This window comes from Ictalurus furcatus, chromosome 28 (genome assembly GCF_023375685.1).
Source record: "Ictalurus furcatus strain D&B chromosome 28, Billie_1.0, whole genome shotgun sequence".
Taxonomy (NCBI): Eukaryota; Metazoa; Chordata; class Actinopteri; order Siluriformes; family Ictaluridae; genus Ictalurus; species Ictalurus furcatus.
This window is the reverse complement of record NC_071282.1, coordinates 10,320,578-10,341,596: the sequence shown is the minus strand read 5'-3', so window position 1 is coordinate 10,341,596 and position 21,019 is coordinate 10,320,578. Positions and strand designations below refer to the sequence as shown.

At 38.0% G+C, this 21,019-nt stretch overlaps 2 protein-coding genes across 4 annotated transcripts; one reads left to right on the top strand and one right to left on the bottom strand.

The window, feature by feature from the left end:
* Positions 1-2,342: 2,342 nt before the first annotated feature.
* Positions 2,343-12,570, top strand: c28h9orf78 (chromosome 28 C9orf78 homolog). Its single transcript, XM_053617823.1, has 9 exons — positions 2,343-2,533; positions 2,742-2,801; positions 6,290-6,341; positions 7,193-7,263; positions 7,390-7,461; positions 7,821-8,018; positions 9,651-9,787; positions 9,994-10,092; positions 11,582-12,570. The coding sequence occupies exons 1-9, from the start codon at positions 2,451-2,453 to the stop codon at positions 11,674-11,676; spliced, it is 867 nt and encodes a 288-aa protein (XP_053473798.1). The 5' UTR covers positions 2,343-2,450; the 3' UTR covers positions 11,677-12,570.
* Positions 12,571-12,615: 45 nt separating this feature from the next.
* On the bottom strand, positions 12,616-21,010 carry med22 (mediator complex subunit 22). Of its 3 annotated transcripts, none has more exons than XM_053617825.1 (5): positions 20,937-21,005; positions 20,528-20,683; positions 18,419-18,499; positions 18,081-18,289; positions 12,616-13,148 (listed from the first exon to the last, which is right to left on the bottom strand). In XM_053617825.1, exons 2-5 carry the CDS (start codon positions 20,648-20,650, stop codon positions 12,959-12,961), a joined length of 603 nt encoding a protein of 200 aa, XP_053473800.1. In that variant the 5' UTR covers positions 20,651-20,683; positions 20,937-21,005; the 3' UTR covers positions 12,616-12,958. The 3 variants fall into 3 exon arrangements, with proteins under 3 accessions (XP_053473800.1, XP_053473801.1, XP_053473802.1); XM_053617826.1 differs by lacking the exon at positions 20,937-21,005 and adding an exon at positions 20,786-20,804; XM_053617827.1 differs by lacking the exon at positions 12,616-13,148 and having other exon boundaries at positions 15,639-18,289; positions 20,937-21,010.
* Between the last annotated feature and the right edge of the window lie 9 nt (positions 21,011-21,019).

Below are 21,019 nucleotides of genomic sequence, written 5' to 3'. Positions count from 1 at the left end.
ACCAAAACAACGCGTTTTGCAGTAAAACAAATACAAAAACTCGATATATAGAGACGATATATCTTATATTGTTGTGTCTGGAAAGCATTCCTAGAAGAGTGGAGCTTATTATAACAGCAATGGGAAATAAATATGGAATAGGATGTTTAAAAAGCACAGTTATGAGTTATTAGAGTTATGAGTTATGAGAGTTATGGGCGGGTGTCCACAAACTTTTGGCCATATAGAGTATTAATGTATAGTACTGTGTAACCTAGGCATTTACTGTTTGCTGCTTTTTTTTCTTTTCTTTTCTTTTTTAGCTCAGCCTACCTATTTGACTTAATCTGACGTATGCAAAATTCCCAACCGTCAGACAAATTCTCAGACACAAAACAAACAGTATAACAAGGGAAGTATACAAAGGGACCTGGCAACACAAAGAAAAAGTGGCTATGTGCAGGATGTGGATGAATCTTATTTTTTATTTTTTTTTAAAGTGTAGTGACTGACTGTACTGGAACTAAAAATAAATAAATATAATAATAATAATAATAATAATGATAATAATAATAATAATAATAGTGTCTGCTGCTCTGTTGTTGGAGTGTTAATGACAGTACAGTTTTAATAATAATGATGGCATATCAATTATGGGAAATGACCTTCATGAAATGAAAATCTCACTGATATAATATTACACAATGTTTTCAGAAATGTACACTGTGTATGTTCACCAAAACCAAAACAAACATATCTAAGTGTTACATCAGACAGGAGTTTAACATGCTGGTCAAGCAACACTTGTGGGTATAATAACAGAAAGGTAATAAAATGTCGAAACCTCCTGAAGCATAGAAAGATGAGACTGCTTATGGAATGTATGATAATGTATAACAAAGAAACCCCTCAGGGAAACTAAGCATGGCTTTATTATGGTAGTGAAACCAAGGTTAGTGTGGTTGTTTGTTAAAACATGGCTTTCGACCGTGACATCAGGGAATAAGAGTGCAAAGCATGCAGCTAAATGAGTAATCATCCATGGTAGAGCTGGTATTGAAACACCAATAAGTAAAGCAGAAATGAAAAAGGTCATATGGAATATAATTATTAAGAAATTGGAGCAGAGTTGTGAAAGTGAGAGAAATGGAGGACAACTTTTCAACATTTAGAAGAAGGGTTGGGGCATTTCACAGAAGTGAAGACGTTCACTATATTGTGAATTAAATCCATCCATCCATCCATCCATCCATCCATTTTCTGTACCACTTATCCTACACAGGGTCACAGGGGAACCTGGGCCTATCCTAGGGAACTTGGGGCACAAAGCAGAGATACCCTGGATGGGATATCAACCCATCGCAGGGCACAATCCCACACACCAATCACAATCAGCCTACAGTGCATGTCTTTGGACTGAGAGAGGAAACTGGAGTACCCAGGGGAAACCCCTGAAGCACAGGGGGAGCATGCAAACTCTGCACACACAGGGTGGAGATGGTGTGTGGTGAACATGCTAACCATTAGCCACCGTGCCCCCTGTGGATTAAATTAGACTTTTAAAATGATTGGGACGCATAATCCAGGGAGGTGAAATAGATGCCAGGCAGAAGAGTCAGTGTAGAAAAACAAACTGAAATGTATGCTAAGAGAGAAATGAGTCCAAGCTAAAAATTCTACCACAGGATGAATCGAAGTAGGTTAGCACAGTACTATTTACATTTTAAGGAGCATGGGGTTGGTGAATAGGACATAGATCCTGTGATGCTTGACTGTTGATTTATTTGTTTGTTGTTGTTGAGTTCATTGTTACATTGATGGAAACCCACCATTATGAATGTATATGTATATGTATGTGTGTGTGTATATATATATATATATATATATATACACACACACATACATATACATATACATTCATAATGGTGGGTTTCCATCAATGTAACAATGAACTCAACAATATATATGCTATTGAGTTCTTATAGCTATAAGCTTGTTTGACCAGTCACTTGAATTGCAAGGGATTCATCCAAACCTCAATAACTCAAACACAAGTTGGCCTAAAAACAATGTCAGCTTAAATCTAATGTTTGTTGTTAATCTGTTGATGGAAAGTTCGGAAACAAAAGCTCTGTGGCTCAAATAAATAGACAAATTTTTGCACACATTTGAATAATGACCCTGATATTTGAATAGATGGATTCAAACAAATTCATGAAATTGGTATTATATAACAGTTAAAGTTTATTTGTTTCGTCTTGTTTTTTTGAGAACCCTGGTTTAAACAAACAAAAAACGAACAAAAAGTACACATCAAGTCCAGCAGGTGGCGGTAATCAATCACAACGTCGGATGTCTCCCTCGTCAGTTAGGAGAAGAAGTGACCATTGTTTTTTTTCCCTCAAAAACGCTTACGGTCAGGAGCAGGAGAGATTTACCTTTCATAACAATACACAGTGGAATATCAGATCATGCCAGCGGGTAAACATTTCAGGAAAAGGAAAGAGGAATCTTCTGATGAAGAGGAATCTGACGAAGTGACTGCTGAAGTCAGGTTAATAATTCGGCCGCCGCATTAGCTAATTGCTAATCGATCTTGTAACGTTAGCTAGCTAACTGTCTTTCTGTTTTGCTAATAAACCGAACCAGTGTTTGTTTGTAGGCTACTTTAAAACTTTTTCACTCTTATTCTGATACTGGCCCAATATGAAGACAATGTGCTGTTTTAACTAATGTAATGTTTTAAATAACTACGTCCACAGGACTAAACTTCATGAAGTAAAGGAGCTGCAAAGTTTACGGAGGATACAGAAAGGTGTGAGGTAAGCAATATTCTGACAAAAAAAAAAGACAGAAGAGATGTTATCCAGTCACATGCTGTTTTTGTAGGTTTATACCACTGCGCGGTTGAATTCTTGATTCTAAAGGTGTTGATTAGTTTTATATAACAGTAGTTCCGGCTGCATGGCAAATCACAGCTTTATATTAATGCGCGCGTTATAATACGTTCATATATTATCATGTGGTACGCCGCCCCATATTGGAGGAGACCAGGTATAATTATTAACTATTGTATATTTTATAGCTTTTATGACTTTTATAAAACTATACAACGCACAGGTATTGAACATGAATGATCAAAAATGTTTCTGAACACTATAACCACTTTTGAACAAGAGAACTAGGCTGTAATATTGTGGATTATTTTACATGTAAAACATGTTGCACTCAATTCATCTTGCATTCTAAAAAACATTCACATATGAATGATGTAAATTGGGACTAAGGGCGCGTCTCGTTATCCATGACATTGTTAAATCTCCGGCTCTCAGCCCCTCACTGAACAGAGCAGATGCAGTGAGAGGTGTGAGTGCAGCCGGAGAGCAAGACCTCGCGCTTGCAGGACAGTACTGGGGATATTTGGAAAGTTGCTAAGGTTTGGCTAAAAAGTCGCTAGATTTGTCATTAGACACTTTTTTTAGTAAAAAAAAAAAAAAAGTCGCTAAAGGGGTCTGAAAAGTCGCTAAGCTGGCATCACTGGTCTGCACTGACAGCTAGATAAAAGGCAGACTAAGCTCCGCCTCTCCACAGCAAAAAGAAAATACAGGGAGAGGGAACGTGGGGTTTTTCATTTATGCACATCCTATTTGAAAAGCAATAAAATACACAGAGAACCCCAATAATGCCCTGTCTGTATTTTTTTTCTTGTGAACAATTCGCGTCCCGCTTCCGCCTGGTTTGAGAACCACTGCGTTAGCAGATTGGATTATGGGCATTGCTCAAGGGCGCAACAGTGGTAGCTTGGCAGTGCTGGGTGCTTGAACCCCGACCTCCTGATCACTGATCAGATCCTTAACCGTTGAGGCACCACTGCCATTCAGAGTTGGGTGTAACACGTTACTGTATTCTAATTACTTTTACTGATAATGCAGTAATGTAATGCATTACATTTTAAATTTATGTAATTTGATTAGTTACTGATTAAAATTACGTTGCTTGCGTTACAAAGTTATTGTAAGAAAACAATATTAAAGTAAAATGCATTTTTAAAAGAAATCAAATTGTTCTCTGACGATTTTTGCTTTAGTCCTGAATAATTCTCCACGTGGAGCAGTTTGTCACTACGTATCTGAACGTCAGTAAAAGAAGACCGACTGTAATTTTATATCTTCAGTGAGAGGAGGCAAGACCAATCAGACAGGGTTTACAGGAAAATACATGGAAACACTCGTGTATTATTGGTGTATTATCTCAATTCTGCCAATGCTAGCTCACACAGTTAATGTGAGGAAAAATGGATATACGCTGATTTATTTTTATTTTTTTAAACCAGTAAATGAGTTGAAACTGAAACCGTAACATCCTCTGACTCTGAGCAGGAAAACAAGGTGTGTAAATATCTATGCGTTCCAGTTCATGTGAACATGATATGAGCAGAGCATAAGGAAATATGATGTACTTTGCATGGCATTGTAGCAGCTAAACCCATACAGTGATAGCTTGGCTGTGCCTCCCCTTGGCTAGTGACTCCAAACTAGCCTAGTTAGAAAAGTTTTATGTTTTATCGGTCTGGTAGTTCTACAAACAGTGACAGCACCCAAGACAAGTTTTATGATAAATCCGACTTTTTCTGATCATGTGATACATTAACATGCGCTAAAATTGCTGAAAGAACTGAGTTTCACTTTGTAGTGTATTTTTGTAGGTTTGATAGGTTTTGAAAGTAAAGTAATTAGTAATCTGATTACTTTTTCCATGCTGTAATCAGATTACAATTTTAAAGTAGTAATTAGTAACCTGTAGTGGATAAAATTTTTTGAGTAACTTACCTTTTTTGAGTACTTTCACTGCTGGTCATGGCATCTCTTAAAGGAAACCTCCAGCCTAAAACACAGTATGTTTATATTGTAATATTTGTGATGTGCTTAGAAACTGTTTTTTTTTTTTTTGGTTGGTGCTGTATTCTCATTATTCCCATGAGAAGTTACATCACAGGGGAAAGGGACCTACATGTACTTGAACAGTATCGCTATCTTGCCTGGAAGATCTTTGCTTTATTTATTTATTTATTTAAAATGGATTAATTAGGTTGTGTATCTCATTTCAAGTTTGATTAATCCACATATCTATGGAGCCGTGAGGGTGAATGAGTTAAACAGTGCGTAATGTTTCATTTTACCATAATGAACCTTAATCTGGTTGAGGTGCTGTAAGTCAGTAGTAGAATCAGTAGTTCAGAATTCACCATGTAAATTCGTATTTAACAACATTTTACCTTGCTGTGAGGTTTTACCCTATATTTTACCAAATATTGAGAAAGAACTGACTGTTTCTCCTCGGTTGCGATATCATACGATTAACAGCAGCCTTCTGCCTTTCTTCAGATAACATCGAGGCACTGGTTTATAATTATAATGTTCAGAGCCTTGAATAATCTTAACTTGTTTTGTGGTGGTCAATTGGAGCATCCGCGCGGTCGGTCTTTGCACAGAGAGAGGTGTTTGTGTAGGGAATCAAAATGGTGGACAGCAAAGTACACACGTTTTGTCATGTCGTATGTTGGGACGTACAGTGGCTTAGTGGTTAGCATGCACGCCTCACACCTCCAGGGTTGGGGGTTCGATTCCTCTCCCCGTGCTGCGGGGGTTTCCTCCGGGTACTCCTGTTTCTCCCCCAGTCCAAAGACATGCATGGTAGGCGGATTGGCATGTCCAAAGTGTCCATAGTGTATAAATGGGTGTGTGAATGTGTGTGCATGGAAGGAGCCTCTCCTGGCGCACCCTGAGCAACGTTCAGTATCATACTGCTGAGCGGCTAATCCTTCCACCCCGATGGTTCCACTATGAAGTGGAACCTCGACACGAAAAGATGATGTCGCATGAAAACAAATGTAACTGACCTCAAATAAATATGATCACAGTCCAGCTTTGTTGTTAACTTCTAAAACAAAAGAGCAAGCACTTTTTTCTTTTCTCATTCAGTGTTTTCCAGCAACGTTCAGTATCAGTTAATGAGGAAACCAATGCAGAAGTAGTGCAGCACTTTCTTTTTCTGTTTTAGGACTTCCCACAGGTCTTATTTTGACTGCTAGTGTCAAAAGGGATAAAAACTTTTGTCAATAAGCATAAATGCTGAATTAGACAAAATTGTTAGAATTCTTGATTGTGTTGTAACAGTCGTCGATAGGAAAAATATGATTAAATGAACACAGAAGTCAGTTTTCCCTCTGTTATTTGTGTTCCTTGTTATATAGTAATGGTAGTACAAGGGTAACATTTTAAGATTTTCTATTTTTTCTTTTTCTCCCCAGTTTAGCATCATTACTTGTGGGAGAGAAGTTACCATTGGAAGCAGAGATAGAGGTATGTGCTTATCTCATGATTGATGATGTTAGATCTATATCATCATCATCATCATCATCACAGTTTGTTGTAAATGTAAGCATAGTGTTAGGTGTTTAAATAATATATTGACACTGACTATGTTTACATGGACAGCAGTAATGTAATAATTGACCTTATTCTGAATAAGACAATACTCTGATTAAGGTGTTTACACGAGTCACTTTTAGAATACTCCTTTCATGTTCCCGTTTGAAATGTTTTAGACCATATATCGATTAACAGCACACGTCATTACGTCACCGTGCCATGCCGTCCGACGTTCCCTCCAGAATTTCACGTATCAACATACAGTTCGTCTTCGTTATGGTACCTTCTACAGTTTTGTGTGTTTCATTTTAAATTTTTACGAAAGCTTCAAGTGCAGTTAATTATTTGTCCTTATTTTTCACGACTGCTTGAAGCCACGGGCTGCGTCCCAAACCGCGTACTTGCATACTATATAGTAGCCGAAATACATGTATATCTCCTACTATGTAGTAGGTAAGTTGCCGTGTGTGTGTGTGTCCTGTCGCAAAATGCGGTGAAAACTCCCACACGACGTTAATAATGTGATTAAGGTGTGTACATGTCTATAATGCACTTCCATAATGTGACTAAAACAGGAATACTCCACATGTCTTAATTCGATTTGTGTTTACTTCGAGTATGACTTTAATCGGATTAAGGTAATCGGAAATCGCTGCTAACATGGTAGTTTCTTAATCAGAGTATTGTCTTAATCGGATTAATATTGGATTAGTGTTGTCCATGTAAACATACTGATTGATGCAACAGAGTTCTGTGTGAGGTTTTTACTTCCTACATTTCAGGATGATCCATTTAAGCTCAAGACAGGTGGCATCGTGGACATGAAGAAAGTGAAGGACAGAGCTGCAGATAAGTAAGTGTCCCAGTGACTAAATATGAAGGCCAGTGTTTGGCCAGGTTTTATCACAGTGGGTGTGTGTGAGTGTATTTGTAACCAAGGCTGCATTTAAAAAAAAAATTTTTTTTTTCTTCATTCCAGTACAGAGGATGATCTGAACCTGGGAACTGCTTTCTCTGCTGAAACAAACAGAAGAGATGAAGATGCAGACATGTATGTATACAAAGTTATATAGAGACAGAGCTCTACGGTAACAATTTTTTTTAGGAGCACTTGTGCTCCTAATTACAAAAATTTAGGGGCACAGTCAAAAATTTAGGAGCACAGTTGAAGTTTAGTTTTTTGTTTGTTTGTTTTTTTAGAGATGATAATGTTAATGTGCCACAGTATAAAGCACAAGTAGGCATGAGAAAACTGGAGCTTAATAGACACTTGCATTAATAATAAATTAAAAAACGATTTTTTTGTGTGTTTAATATAAACTGTTTAATAAGGAAAAATAAGGGAGGGATGAAAATATACATGATGCTTTTTGTACCTTCTCATCATTGATCTATTTTTCCTCGTTTCAGGATGAAGTACATTGAAACTGAGCTGAAAAAGAAGAACGGCTTATTGGAGGCAGAGGAGCAGAAGGTGAAGATTAAGAATCCTGAGGATCACCTGTACGAACTGCCCGAGAACATCCGTGTCAATTCTGCCAAAAAGACAGAAGAGATGTTGTCCAATCAGATGCTTAGCGGCATCCCAGAAGTGGACCTGGGAATCGAGTAAGTGCAAGTGCAGCTTTTCCTCATACATTGAATCTGATAAATAATTAGGAATATGCACAGCTGCTGAATGGGAAGATCGTGAGCTGAGGCCTATGAAATGAAGGAATCTTGACACACTCAGGGTTCAGGTAGCCAGCTTCTTGTAATCAAATCTCCACAAGCTGGGTTAATTGAGGTCACAACGGGGCTATGACATCCCCAAGAGAATTCTGAGATCCCTTAACAGCACATTGTGACATGTTTTATTGACACGCTTATACTACAGTAATTAAATGGTCTGCACTTGTATAGCTCATTTATCCAAAGCACTTTACACTGTGTCTCATTCACCCATTCACACACACCAGTGGTAGCAGAGCTGCCATGCAAGGTGCTAACTTGTCATCGTGAGCAACTTGGGGTTCAGTGTCTTGCCCAAGGACACTTCGGCATGTGGAGTCATGTTGGCCGGGAATCGAACCTCCAACCCTACGATTAGTGGACAACCCGCTCTACCACCTGAGCCACAGCCGCCCTAATTATTATTAAAGAACGACACACACATAGTTCATTCAGTGTTGTGAAAAGTCTGCAAAACAAGTTAGTTGTTGTTAAGACTTACCTTATTGCAGCTATAAAATGAATCAGAAAAAAAAGCAGCTTCTCGGGTGAGTGATATAAAACACACAGTGCAACATAAAGTCCTCTGCCCTGAAAAAGCTTTCCCTCGGACTGTTACAAGGCTTTGCCCCTCATGGGAAACCCCTCAGTGAATGTTAAATCAACGTCTCTTCACAGAAAACTGAACTGTATTAACGTTTGTTTACTGTTAGATATAGAGTCTTTATTGATCACATATACATTACAGGACCATGAAATTCTATTCTTCGCATACCCCAGCATGTTAGGAAGTTGGGGTCAGAGCGCAGGGTCAGCCATGATACAGCGCCCCTGGAGCAGAGAGGGTTAAGGGCCTTGCTCAAGGGCAACTGTTACTGTTGGACCTGGAGCATCCGCTGTACTCTCCGAGATTTAGTTATAATCTAACTCAAACCCGTGGTTTGCCGTGTGGCCAATGCTGTCTTAGCGTGGCCAACGCTGTCTTAGCGTGATGTAGAAAATTAGTCAGCACTTTCTGACCAAGCAGAATTGAGAATTCAACAGTGCTGTAAATATCCTTATTTTGCACCAGGTGAACTGTCAATAATAATGGACAACTATGAGGAATTATAGCTGTAGAATACGGTTACCATAAGTATCCCTAATCCAGAATAAAATAATAGTAGTCTATTGCAGTGAAACAATCCTATGAAGACATTTCAATTTCAAAAAATGACATAAAACATTAAGATCCCAACACCAATAATGCGCATGCATGCATGCATCCAGGATATCCGTTCATATTGCATTTCTACTGCACAACATAGAGGGTCATTTCTGTAATGCGTATAATCCTGGGAGACACATTAGCTCGCTAAACATAAACGCTAGCATCATGGTACACTCGTATGAAGAGATTAAGAATGTTTGGGAAGAAATGTACGAATAGTCACTGCTTTTTCTGTAATCTGTTCATTGACCTTTTCTGCAGTGTAGTAGTGTCTGTGTGTGTGTGTGTGTCTTAAACTGTTTTGTGTGTATCCTGTGCAGTGCAAAGATAAAGAACATAATCAGTACAGAGGAAGCCAAAGCGAAGCTGATTGCTGAGCAGAGGAATAAGAAGAAAGACAGCGGTACTTCATTTGTTCCCACCAACATCGCCGTGAACTACGTCCAGCATAATCGCTGTGAGTACTATCCATCCGTGCTTACATACACTCATCCTACTTCTATATATCTGTTCACATCTGTCCATTTCAGCATTCACAGCATGTACACTATGAGCTTATTCACAGCTTTTTGTCATTCGTGGCTGTTAAAAAGATGAGCGTTTTGCTGTATGTCATTTGAATATATGAGACAGTGCAGCAGTTGATGGTTACTCACTTTTCAGTCTACCATGAAGATGTGAACGCGCCTCACCGACGCCACCGAGAAGAGCCTAAAGCACGACCACTGCGTGTTGGAGACACCGAGAAACCAGCACCGGAAAGTAAGTGCAAAACATCACACTCGCACGTGAAAGACTTGCAGAGTCAAATCCGTGTTTGTCCTCTTATGAATATAGGTGTCAATGTTTATCACAAATACACGACCGGTCGAAAGTTTAGACACACTCTTTCTTTATATTTATTATAAAGATAGAATAATAATAAAGTCATCAAACTCTGGAGTAACACAAATGGAATTATGTTGTGATAAAAAATCCAAAATAAATAAGTAGACCCCCTTTTTGCCTAGAATTTCTAGAAATGTTTTCTTGGTGTTGTCTCAACTGATTTCTTGAGGAATCCCCCTGAGATGCTTTTCAAACAGTAGTAAAGGAGTTCCCACCTACGCTGGACACTTATCGGCTGCTTTTAGGAATATTTCCCTCCAAGTCGTCCATTTAAAAATAATAATAATAATTTTTTGTAAATAAAATGTTAGTTTTATAATGAAAGAAATGAATATGTTGGCACAGCTATATATATATTTTTTTTATCAACAACACTGATTTCAAACATCTAATCATACACCTTCAGATCAAAAGGTTTTTAAGTTCATGAACATTTCAGTCCAGTGTCTCCAAACTTTTGACCAGTAGTGTATGTGGTAATCAAACTGGGCACCCAGGCTTAGGCCCACCTGTTAAAGAAGACTGTTTAATGAGCGAGAGCGAGAGAGAGATTTTCTTTATCAGTATTATGGTCCAGGCATTGTGTGGAACACTGTATATTTAATGAAGCTGGAACACTGCGATTGAAAACAGAAATGCGTAACAACAAAGAAATGTCTTGATATTTTAAAAAAGTAAATACAGAAATACTAACTGCAATAATTATAATGTAAATCTAACTTTATCTGAAATGTGAACAATGCAAATAAAAAGAAACATCTTTAAGGGGTATTATCAGTTCCAGGAGTCCAACAGGCAGGTGAGTTAGAGAGAGCTGAGGAAGTGGGCGTGTGTGTGTGTGTGTGTGTGGGGGGGGGGGGGGCATCCATGCATGCATCGGACCCCGTGTAAAGTTGAGCTGCTGCAGGTGAAACAGTACAGCGACTCTTAAACAGAGCTGCATTAAGTACAAGCGTGTAAAACCAGAATAAAAGCAGCACAATATAATAAATACACAGGACAGTATGGAAAAGAACACAGTGTACATTAGCTATATTCCGATGGTACTAATGTTGAACAGCAACTTGTTACTCTTTTTAATTGCATTAACTGTAGATCAGTGGTGTTCTGGTAAAGTTGCAAGGTCTAAGCAGATGTAAGTTTTTAGTAAAAAGAGAAACACACATGGTACTTTGCTATTGTTCACATCATAAAAAATGAATCCAAAACAACTCATCACCAGTGACTATAGATTCTGTTCACATAATGCAGAGTGTACATTTTGGTCTATCTTGCCCATTTTTATTAATTTGCTATTTAACAGTATATTACATTTAATGGTTCCTGGTTTTACTGTGATGGTCTTTTTTCCCCTTCCTCTAAGAATCACCACCCAACTACCGTAAGAGACCAAACAACGAGAAGGCCACAGATGACTATCATTATGAGAAATTCAAGAAGATGAACCGAAGATACTGATCCCTCATGACCTTTGCAAAAAAAATCAGCTCTGATGCTGAAATTGTGCCTCTATTAGATACCATTTTACCATCTAGATAAATGATTTAGGAATCCTCAAGTGCTAGTGGGATAATTAGCACATTTCTTATTGAAGATCTGGCAAGGAAAGGTCATTTTGAAAATAATTATGTTTGTACAGATAAAAGAAAAATTTTACCTGTAAATATAATGATGTGGGATACTTACTGTTATTTTATTTTGATTGAATGTGAATTACTTCATGTTAATGTTGCATTGTGTACGACTTCATTAAAAGCAGTCAATCAAAATTATTTGATTATCTTAATCAAATAATGACTTATCTCACAAAGGATGATACGTGATAACACTGCCCAGAGAGCAGCATTGCTGCTCCACAGCTCCAAGGTTTTATCCTGAGCTCGGGTTACTGTCGGTATGGTGTTGCGCACGTTCTTCCAGTTTCCGTGTTTTCTGGTTTCCTCCCATCCCAAAAACATGCCAGTAGGTGTACTCTATGCTGAATTGCCCCAAGGTGTGTGCGCGTGATGCCCTGAGATGGACTGGCGTCCCATCCAAGGAGTATTCCTGGCTTACACCCAGAGTTCCTGGGATTCCTCTGGATCCACCATGACCCTGGTCAGGATAAAGGACAATGAATGAATATGAACATGATGTATCTCTCTTCATGAGTTCCTGGATTTCTTGCTTAATGCTACATACAGCATCCTTAAATGCTATTTCTATTAATTTTGGATGATGCGTACATATTTAGTTGAACAATTTCAATGTGTGTGTTTTTATACAATATCTTTGCATTGCAAATACAATTAGCGAGAACTGTGAACACTTAATATACCTACGTTGTCTTTCCGAGGAAATAAAACTTCAGAAACTTAATACTTTTCAAGCCATTTTATTCATAGTGGATATACCTAAAGGGAAATGTGCTTTCAAATGGCATCACAATGAAAATTACACAAATAACTGAGATTATATGTGCTAAAGTATCAAGTAAAGAACTAGGAAAAAAAACAGTGTAAACAGATATCTAACTGGGCCTTCAGGACCCAAGAGTGATAAGTCATGTATGGTAAACATACACACTATAATACTTTGAGGTAAGAGAGAATGTACAGTAGTCAGACATAGAAAAAAAGAATCCAGTATTTGTTCTACTGCAGATATGTAGATGAGTGTACGTTTCATTTTTTTTTATTGGCTCAGGAATTACTGTAGAGGGGAGAGATTAAGTAGCTTATGTGATCGAACAGATCTATTTTCAAGACTGTTCATTTGTGCTGCTTCCATGGCCATTGAGGTGATGTGACATTGTTTCTGTAGCGACAGGCCTTTCCGAATCATCTGTAATGGGGTTTGAAGGGTCAAGGGCCATATTCGGTGACCCCCAACTGTCTCGCTGACGAAACGCCTCACAAAGTGGCAACTCGACACCGTCCCATTGTCCACAGCTAGAAGTGTCACATATAAACACATTACAACCACGCACACCAAACTTTCCTCTTCAGAAATGTTCATGCCTTACAACAAACACAGGTTCCCAACCCTGGTCCTGGAGTTCCCCCATGTCCTCCACATTTTAGTGTTTTCCCTGCTCTAAAAAAGCTGAGTTGAAGTGGTTGTTTTAAAGCAAGGAAAACACTAAGCTGTGCAGGGGGTATTCCTTGACCAGGGTTGGGAACCTGTTCAGTAAAGGAAAACTCTTTGTTCATCTTCCACCTCACCTCTGTAGCCTGTGTGTAATTACCACAAACAAGAACTGATATTTCCCTGTATTGAGGAAAGAACAGAAAAACTGTATACTGGAAGTATAAATAAGTAAACCAACATTCAGAAACCAGGTGGGAAAAAATATGTACAGCCTTCCTACTGCTGCAATCATTAAGAGAGTAATTAGCAACCAGGTTTTATTAATGGTTTTAATCATCAAAAGTGTGACTACTTTTGGCAGTTTGGTGTTCTGGAGCACTCAGGTGTGTGTCTACATCACATCATCTCAAGAAGAAAGGACATCAGACAAGACCTCAGAGAAGCAATTGTTGCAGCTCATCAATCTGGGGAGGGGTTATAAGGCCATATCCAAACAATTTAAAATTTCACCATTCTACAGTGAGAAGGATCGTTTACAAATGGAGAGCCTTCAGGACAGTTGCCAACCTTACCAGGAGTGGGTATCCCAGCAAATTCAGACCAAGATCAGATTGTCTAATGCTTAGAGATTTAAGGAAAAAAAAAACTCTACAAAAAAAAAAAAAAACCTAGTAGTATGACTTAGGTTTGCAAAATTGCATCTGGACAAACCACAAAAGTTCTGGAACAATATCCTTTGGACTGATGAGATCAAGGTGGAGATGTCCAGTAATCATGCACAGTGCCATGTTTGGCAAAAACCAAACAATGGGCATTAGCACAAACACCTCACACCAAGAATCAAGCATGGTGCTGGAGGGGTGATGATTTGGGTTTGTTTTGCAGCCACAATATCTGGGACACTTGCATCATTAAGACATCAATGAACTTTATACCAGAATACAAATCTTGAGATAAATGTGAGACCATTTGTCCAGCAGCTTAAAATGGGCCAAAATTGAGTCATGCAACAGGACAATGATCCCAAGCACACCAACTAATTGTCATCGGAATGGATAAAGAAATAAAAATAATCAAGGTGTTGGAATGGCCAAGTCAAAGTCCAGACCTCAACCCCATTGAGATGCTGCGGCAGGATCTTAAAGTAGCTGTGCATAAACAAACACCTTCAAACATCAATGAAGTGAAACACTGTTGTAATGAACAGTAGGCCAAAATTTCTCCACAACGATGTGAGAGACTGATAAACTCCTTCAGAAAATGTTTACTTTGTTATTAATAAGTAAGTTAGTGTTGCTAAAGGTGCTTCTACATGTTCCTGAATTGTAGGGTGTACTTACTTTTCACACCTGATTTCTGAAAGTTGGTTTACCTTTTGGAGAAAATGACTACATATTGAAATCTGTTGTGTTTGGGTTTTTTTTACCTCCACCTGAGGTTATGTTAGTTTAAAGAAGTTAGTGGGGACCACACAATTGTTATTTAGGCCCTGATGAATAAAAACTTAGAATTGAGGGAGGGTGTACTTTCTTTTTCCCCATGACTGTATATTGGCAAAACATAATCCCAGATTCCTCCCTCTGAATAGTAGTGCTGCATTTTAAAAGCTTTTGTTTTTTTTAAAGAATTTATGAAAAAGTGTTTTACCAAAATATGTGCTTTGCATAAACATGTAATGCGAGTACATTTTTTTTGTTCTTGTCTCAATACAAAAGAACCCTCATTCATGGTAAATGCATATCCACTACAGATGTTGTAGACAATGATTAGCTTGAAAACTGCTGGAGCATTCCTTTAAAAATCTGAAAGCAAGTAAAGCAAAAACACACAAAACACAAGCAGAAGGTACTGAAAGTACTTTTAAAAGCATGCAGGCAGATAAAAGCTGAAAGAAATAAGTCCTATATAGACCAAGTGAGATTAAGCCTGGTTATGATTGTAAAAATATTTCAATGTTACATATTACAACTCTGCTCAGTAACATCACTCAGTAACGTTTCTAATCGCAAAGATACTGAGTATTATTTGTGATGCCACTTCGTAGCTGAAAGAAGAAAAAGGTTAGAGTAGTAAAGACTTTTCAGAAGACTGAAGCAGAGGCAGAAAATACCATTTGGAAGAAACCAATAAATACTAAACACATCAAAGTTGCTCTCTTTCCTTTCTGATTTATTTGTTAAGTTTAAAATGGCCTATCAGGCCCAGTGGAGGGAAAATGTTAACATTACAACACTCTGAACAGTAATGTTATTTATCCTTAGCTGATATCTTACACTGTGTTTAAGCTACTCGTTTCTAGTTCAAGGAAGAACTGCTAATGAAAAAAAATCAACTCTGCTTTAAAAATATGATCAGTGTAAACATTATAGATTTTATCACTGCAAGCTAAATATGTACTTGTATAAAATCATACAACTTTTCATTAACATTTTAACAGGACACTGATAATCTCTTTTAATCGAATACAATAAAAGAAATCTAAAAATACAGGCCATAAAAGTACAAGAATTGCTCAATGTTATTAAAACTCCCAGAGTGCTCCTCGTTTCAGAGGTACAGGGTCTACATAAATACCTATTTTAGTACATTAGAACATCGGTTCAACCCATTCAACAGCACAAGATATAATAAAAAAAGCCAAATCACCAGTGTTACAAAATTTTAGCATCCTAAGACATACAACTCATTCTGACGTGCAAATTCTCTGTAGATACCTGTGTAAAGTTAAAGCTTAAGCACCATTTACAATTAGGCACCAGCAGCTCAATGTCCTCCAGCTTTATTTTTAAAGTTTAACTAAACTTAATTAACATTTCTCTTAGACAAAACCAATGGCCAAAATAATAGCCTTGGGCACTATACAGGAAATATTATAATATAATAGTATTTGACCATATTTGTGGTAAATTTCTAAGAATCTTTTGATATTTTTTGATAGGAGAGTAAAAAAGAAACATATTTGCACTGCTCAAAGTGTATAAAAATCACCTCACAACCACCCACAAATAAATGAAATACACAACCTAATGACCAGACCTAACCTTGCATTTATGTATACCTTAAATCAGGAGTCATCAACTGGTGGACGGTGGTCGAGATGCAGACCCGGCAAAGTATTTCACCAGACTGAAATGAGTACTTGGGAAAAAAAATACTGTAGCAGAAATGATAATAGTACGGAAAAACCGTCGGAGTTTTCTAAACAACCAGCTCGGCTTCTGCGGCAGATCCTCTGTTGTGGCTTATGCCATCATGTACGTTTGTGTAAATTATTTAGCTAAAGGCAGCTCATCAGACCAGAGACTAGCTACTGGGCTAGACGCATTTGGGCAGAAAGCAGAGAATTTTCAGAGACTTTCATTTCATTTTTTTATCCTCTCTAGTCCGATTAGTGGCATGTTTAAAATAGCCCCAGAAAACCTAAATCTGTAATTGTTTTATTATCGGGTTAATGTTGGTCTTTTCAGAGCATACTATAATGTGTACAGAGTATGTCTATATTTTACCATAATTTCTGCCCTTTATGATATACAGTGGATGGATGTAATCTTGACTAAAGCTTGTATAAGCTTCACTCTGGTTGATATTGATCACCCTGTAGACCTAGCTTTGATGAAATATTCACTGAATCTGAGCAAGCAAAGCAAACTCGCTCTTCGTTTATAGCACGGGTCTTTAATCTTATCCTGCAGAGGGCCGGTATGGCTGCAAGCTTTCATTCCGACCAAGTGGCTCCCGTGTTGCTGGAATGAAAGCCTGCAGCCACACCGACCCTTTGCGGATAAGATTAAAGACCCCTGATTTATAGCAAATTCAAAATATGCCTAGGCTACGTACAACAAATATGGCATGTTCTAGCAGTGGAACAGTAACATGACATCTGGTTTGAACGACCTTACAAGAAGAGAAATGTAAACTAATTATGAGAAAAATACTGGCCACAACTGTTTTTCCTAAGATATTTGTAGCCACTGTGTTTAATTACTCTCAGTGCATTTATTAGTATTTTAGTGACAGAGATCATAAACTGCGATTAGTCATGAACCTGTGCCACTCTAAGGGAATCAACTGCGCTTCTTAGACTGTTAAGCCACGTGCAGTTTGGCCAGTTCAAACATGAGTCTAATCAGTGAGCTCAGCTGCTTTCTAAGCAGTGCTTTATTTTTTATATTATTATTTATTTATTTATTTATTTAATACATTTTCCTATTTAAAATGCTGCATGTTTAATACAACACTGAGCTTTGAAATCACACAAACATTTGAATATTTGACATTATGTTCCTAGGATCATTAAGAGGACTATAATGTATATTTAACATTATCATATGTGTAATAAGGCTCACCTTTTCTAGTATCCTTTTTTTAACCTTACGTTCTATGATGTGTACTGTATGCATGTTTTCTTTTATTTGACTTTTAGTAGTAGTACACTCATTTTCACAAAATGTATAACATGAATTTTTCCTTTATAGCATCCAAGCACACTTTCACATACTTTTTTTACTTTGGTAAAAAAAATGTTTTGGTGTTCACAAGATCCTTTTGACTATCCTGTTATGAAAATATGATAACAAATGTTTAAATTACAAGTTTAACCCGTCTTTATCTTCTTGTTCCATTTTAAAGGCAATACAGGTTGTGTCCTTATGCGTGAATTTGGACACTCACAGACACACACAAGTTGTGGTCTAAGGCACAAGGGTATGAGTTATAGGGTATGTGCGTATAAGAGAGTGTGCATATGATACTCGACTACAGGATTGCAGGGTCTCTGGAGGATCTATTTGTACCTGGAGGAGTAATACTCTTCCTCGAGCTCGTATAGGTCAACGGCGATCTCATCGCGCAGGGAGATGAGCTTCTTGTCGCATTCCTCCTGCAGGGCACGCAGCTGCTGGTTGCGCAGGCTAATGGCCTCGTTTACAGAAGGGAAATCGTTCAGAATCAGGAACTGCTTCAGGTCTGACACCAGCTTCATCAGAGACTCACCAGCTCGCACCTTTTTTTAATCATATGTACAGTTTAACAACCAATGAAAAAGACAAAGAAATAATAAGATATTTATGTATTTAGTCAAATTTAGGCTTTAAAGAATCAAGTTCTTGACGGAACATAAAAGACTCCTTACAATGTTGGCAGCTCTGACGTGCATTTCGTAGTGGTCCTGCTCTGCTTGTGTTGCTCTAGAAACCTGCGTTTCATCTTCTACCTGAGAAATCATTCAACATTTGTTTCTTACACAGAATCCCAGTGACTCAATGCAGGAGCCCCTGACTGGTGGGTTTTGATTGGTCAATTTGGTGATTTTCATGTTTGAACACACCTCATTTTCCTGTCCACTTAATCACAAGCAGCCAGGTACACTAGTTAATCTGTTAGCTATTTGATCGAGTGTCAATGTAGAAGTTTACATATTCCATATACAGAAAAAAAAAAAGAGATGTGGACCACCAATACTCAAACAAAAAAGAAAAAGGAGGTGTCTCTAATCCAATGTTTATTCAGAAACTTGCCTTTCTTACATTAGTGTTCAAGCATTCTAGCCTCTCTAGCATGTGGCTTTGGAGAAAATACTTAAGTCAAGGCTGTATCAGCAAACCTTAAGTCCCTGTTTAACTGTTGAGCACAAACTAAATATATAATACTGCAGTTTACAGCATGGCAAGATCATGGCTCTAGTGTTTTCTGTTTATGATGGATCATGTTAGTTACTGGACGTAGACTGTGAAAAGAAGCACTCTGTGACAGTTTTAATCCATGACCACGTTACGATGCATCTTAATGTGCTATACATAGAGTGCTATTCATCTGTTGACAAGATTTCATATTATGAAAATGGGTAGACAAAAATCGGATCAAAAGATCATTGCTTTACACATGTATGGCACAATTATTGTAATAAAATTTTTAGAATCCAAAAATGTCCACCAAAATTACTCTAATAGTTTAGTTAGTGCTTTGGGATGAGGATGCAGAGGTGGGGGCAGCAAATACGCGCAAGTGTTTTAGTCGGTCCACAAGTGGTGAAGAAGAACACCTACAAACACACGGGAAAAACTACAGAAGATTAGCTAAGCTTAACAAGTTTAGCTCCACCCGACTTGAAAGCTAGTATCGGTTTCTGGTGTGCAACCGATGCTATCGTTCACTTCAAACAAAGCGAGGAAACACCTGGAATTTGGCGAAGCACCTGAAAGACTGAAATTATGTTTGTTTGAGGCAGCTGGCATTGTGGCCGTGAAACCAGCTAACGTTATGATCCATGTAATGTTAGCGATAGTCAGTTATTTGTTAACGATGCTAACAAATTGCAGTGTTATAAACTACCTCCTAATGGACCACCATGCATCGCCATTCAGCCCATGTCCTGTCAGCTAATGTAGCCTCATGTCACTAATAATTATTCAAATGTTCATGCTTTTAATAAATCTTTTTGGCCTGCCACCATATCAGTGAATTTAAACTAATGCTTGCATTCAGAGTATAAGGGGTGTGTGTGTGTGTGTGTGCGCGCACGTTTAGGAGTGCAAATCATTGTCAGACAGTGTTTGATAACTAAAATAGCCCCCCTCTCCCTCTCTTTTTGCCAGTATCAGCCAGAGGAGAATGTCCTCCAGGAGAGCTTTTTAAATTTTATTTTTTAAATTTTATACCACACTGTGGTATCGACTTTGGTATCGAGTACTTTTGGTGGTGTCGGTACCGACTACTAGATTTTTGGTATCGTGACATCCCTAATATGTATGTATGTATGTGTATGTGTATGTGTGTATATATATATATATATATATATATATATATATATATATATATATATATATATATATATATATATATTAAATGTTATAGTTTTCAGCAAGGCTGGTGCCATTTATTCTTACAAAGCTACAACTAAACGAAGGTTTGGGGTTTACTCAAAAATTCTAGATAACACTAAACTATCGTGTTTAGTTTACGAAAATCCTAAAACTGAGTGCCAGCACATATCCGGTATAGTTTCAGTTACGACTCACATTTGCAATTAGACATGCTCACTTGTCTGACGCTTTTATCCAAAGGGACGTACAGTTGAGACCGGACACAACTGATCAGTGTCTTGCTTGAAGTCCTAACAGTGGCAGTTTGGGTGTGCTGGGATTTAAACTCCACAACCTTCTGATCAGGAGCCCAAAGCGTTAACCCCTGAACCACAACTCCCCAAGATATTATTAAACTGTCATGTCTCACATAGACCCACCTTGGCAGTTTTGATGATCTCAGTGAAGTTATCCAGTATGGATCTGATGTCATCTTTCAGTCTCTTGTTGTAGTTCTGCAGAAGAGTCTCTTTACTTTGCGGGAGCACCCGTTGTGTGGCCATTTTATTTTTAATTCGCACTGCTCAGCTGTCTCACTGGAAAGAAATGAAAACAACATGAATCTTACTGTTTTGAAAGTTGGCACTTCACTGTCGCCCCCCCCCCCCAAAATCCGCAGCTCAAATTCACGTTCATACGTCGGACTTTTAGTTTCTACAACACGGCTGCATATGAGTCTGAACTAAAGCTAGTAAACCACCCCAGCTCCACATGAAGCAGTGAACTCCACTCAGCCAATGAAACAACAATGAAAACAAACATTACTTCATTAAAAAAATACTCGTTTACGTGCATTCTGTAAACAATTCTCCCAGACAACCGCTCCGTGTTCTTCTGTCGCTTGATAATGACGTCACTTCCCAACGTCGTGC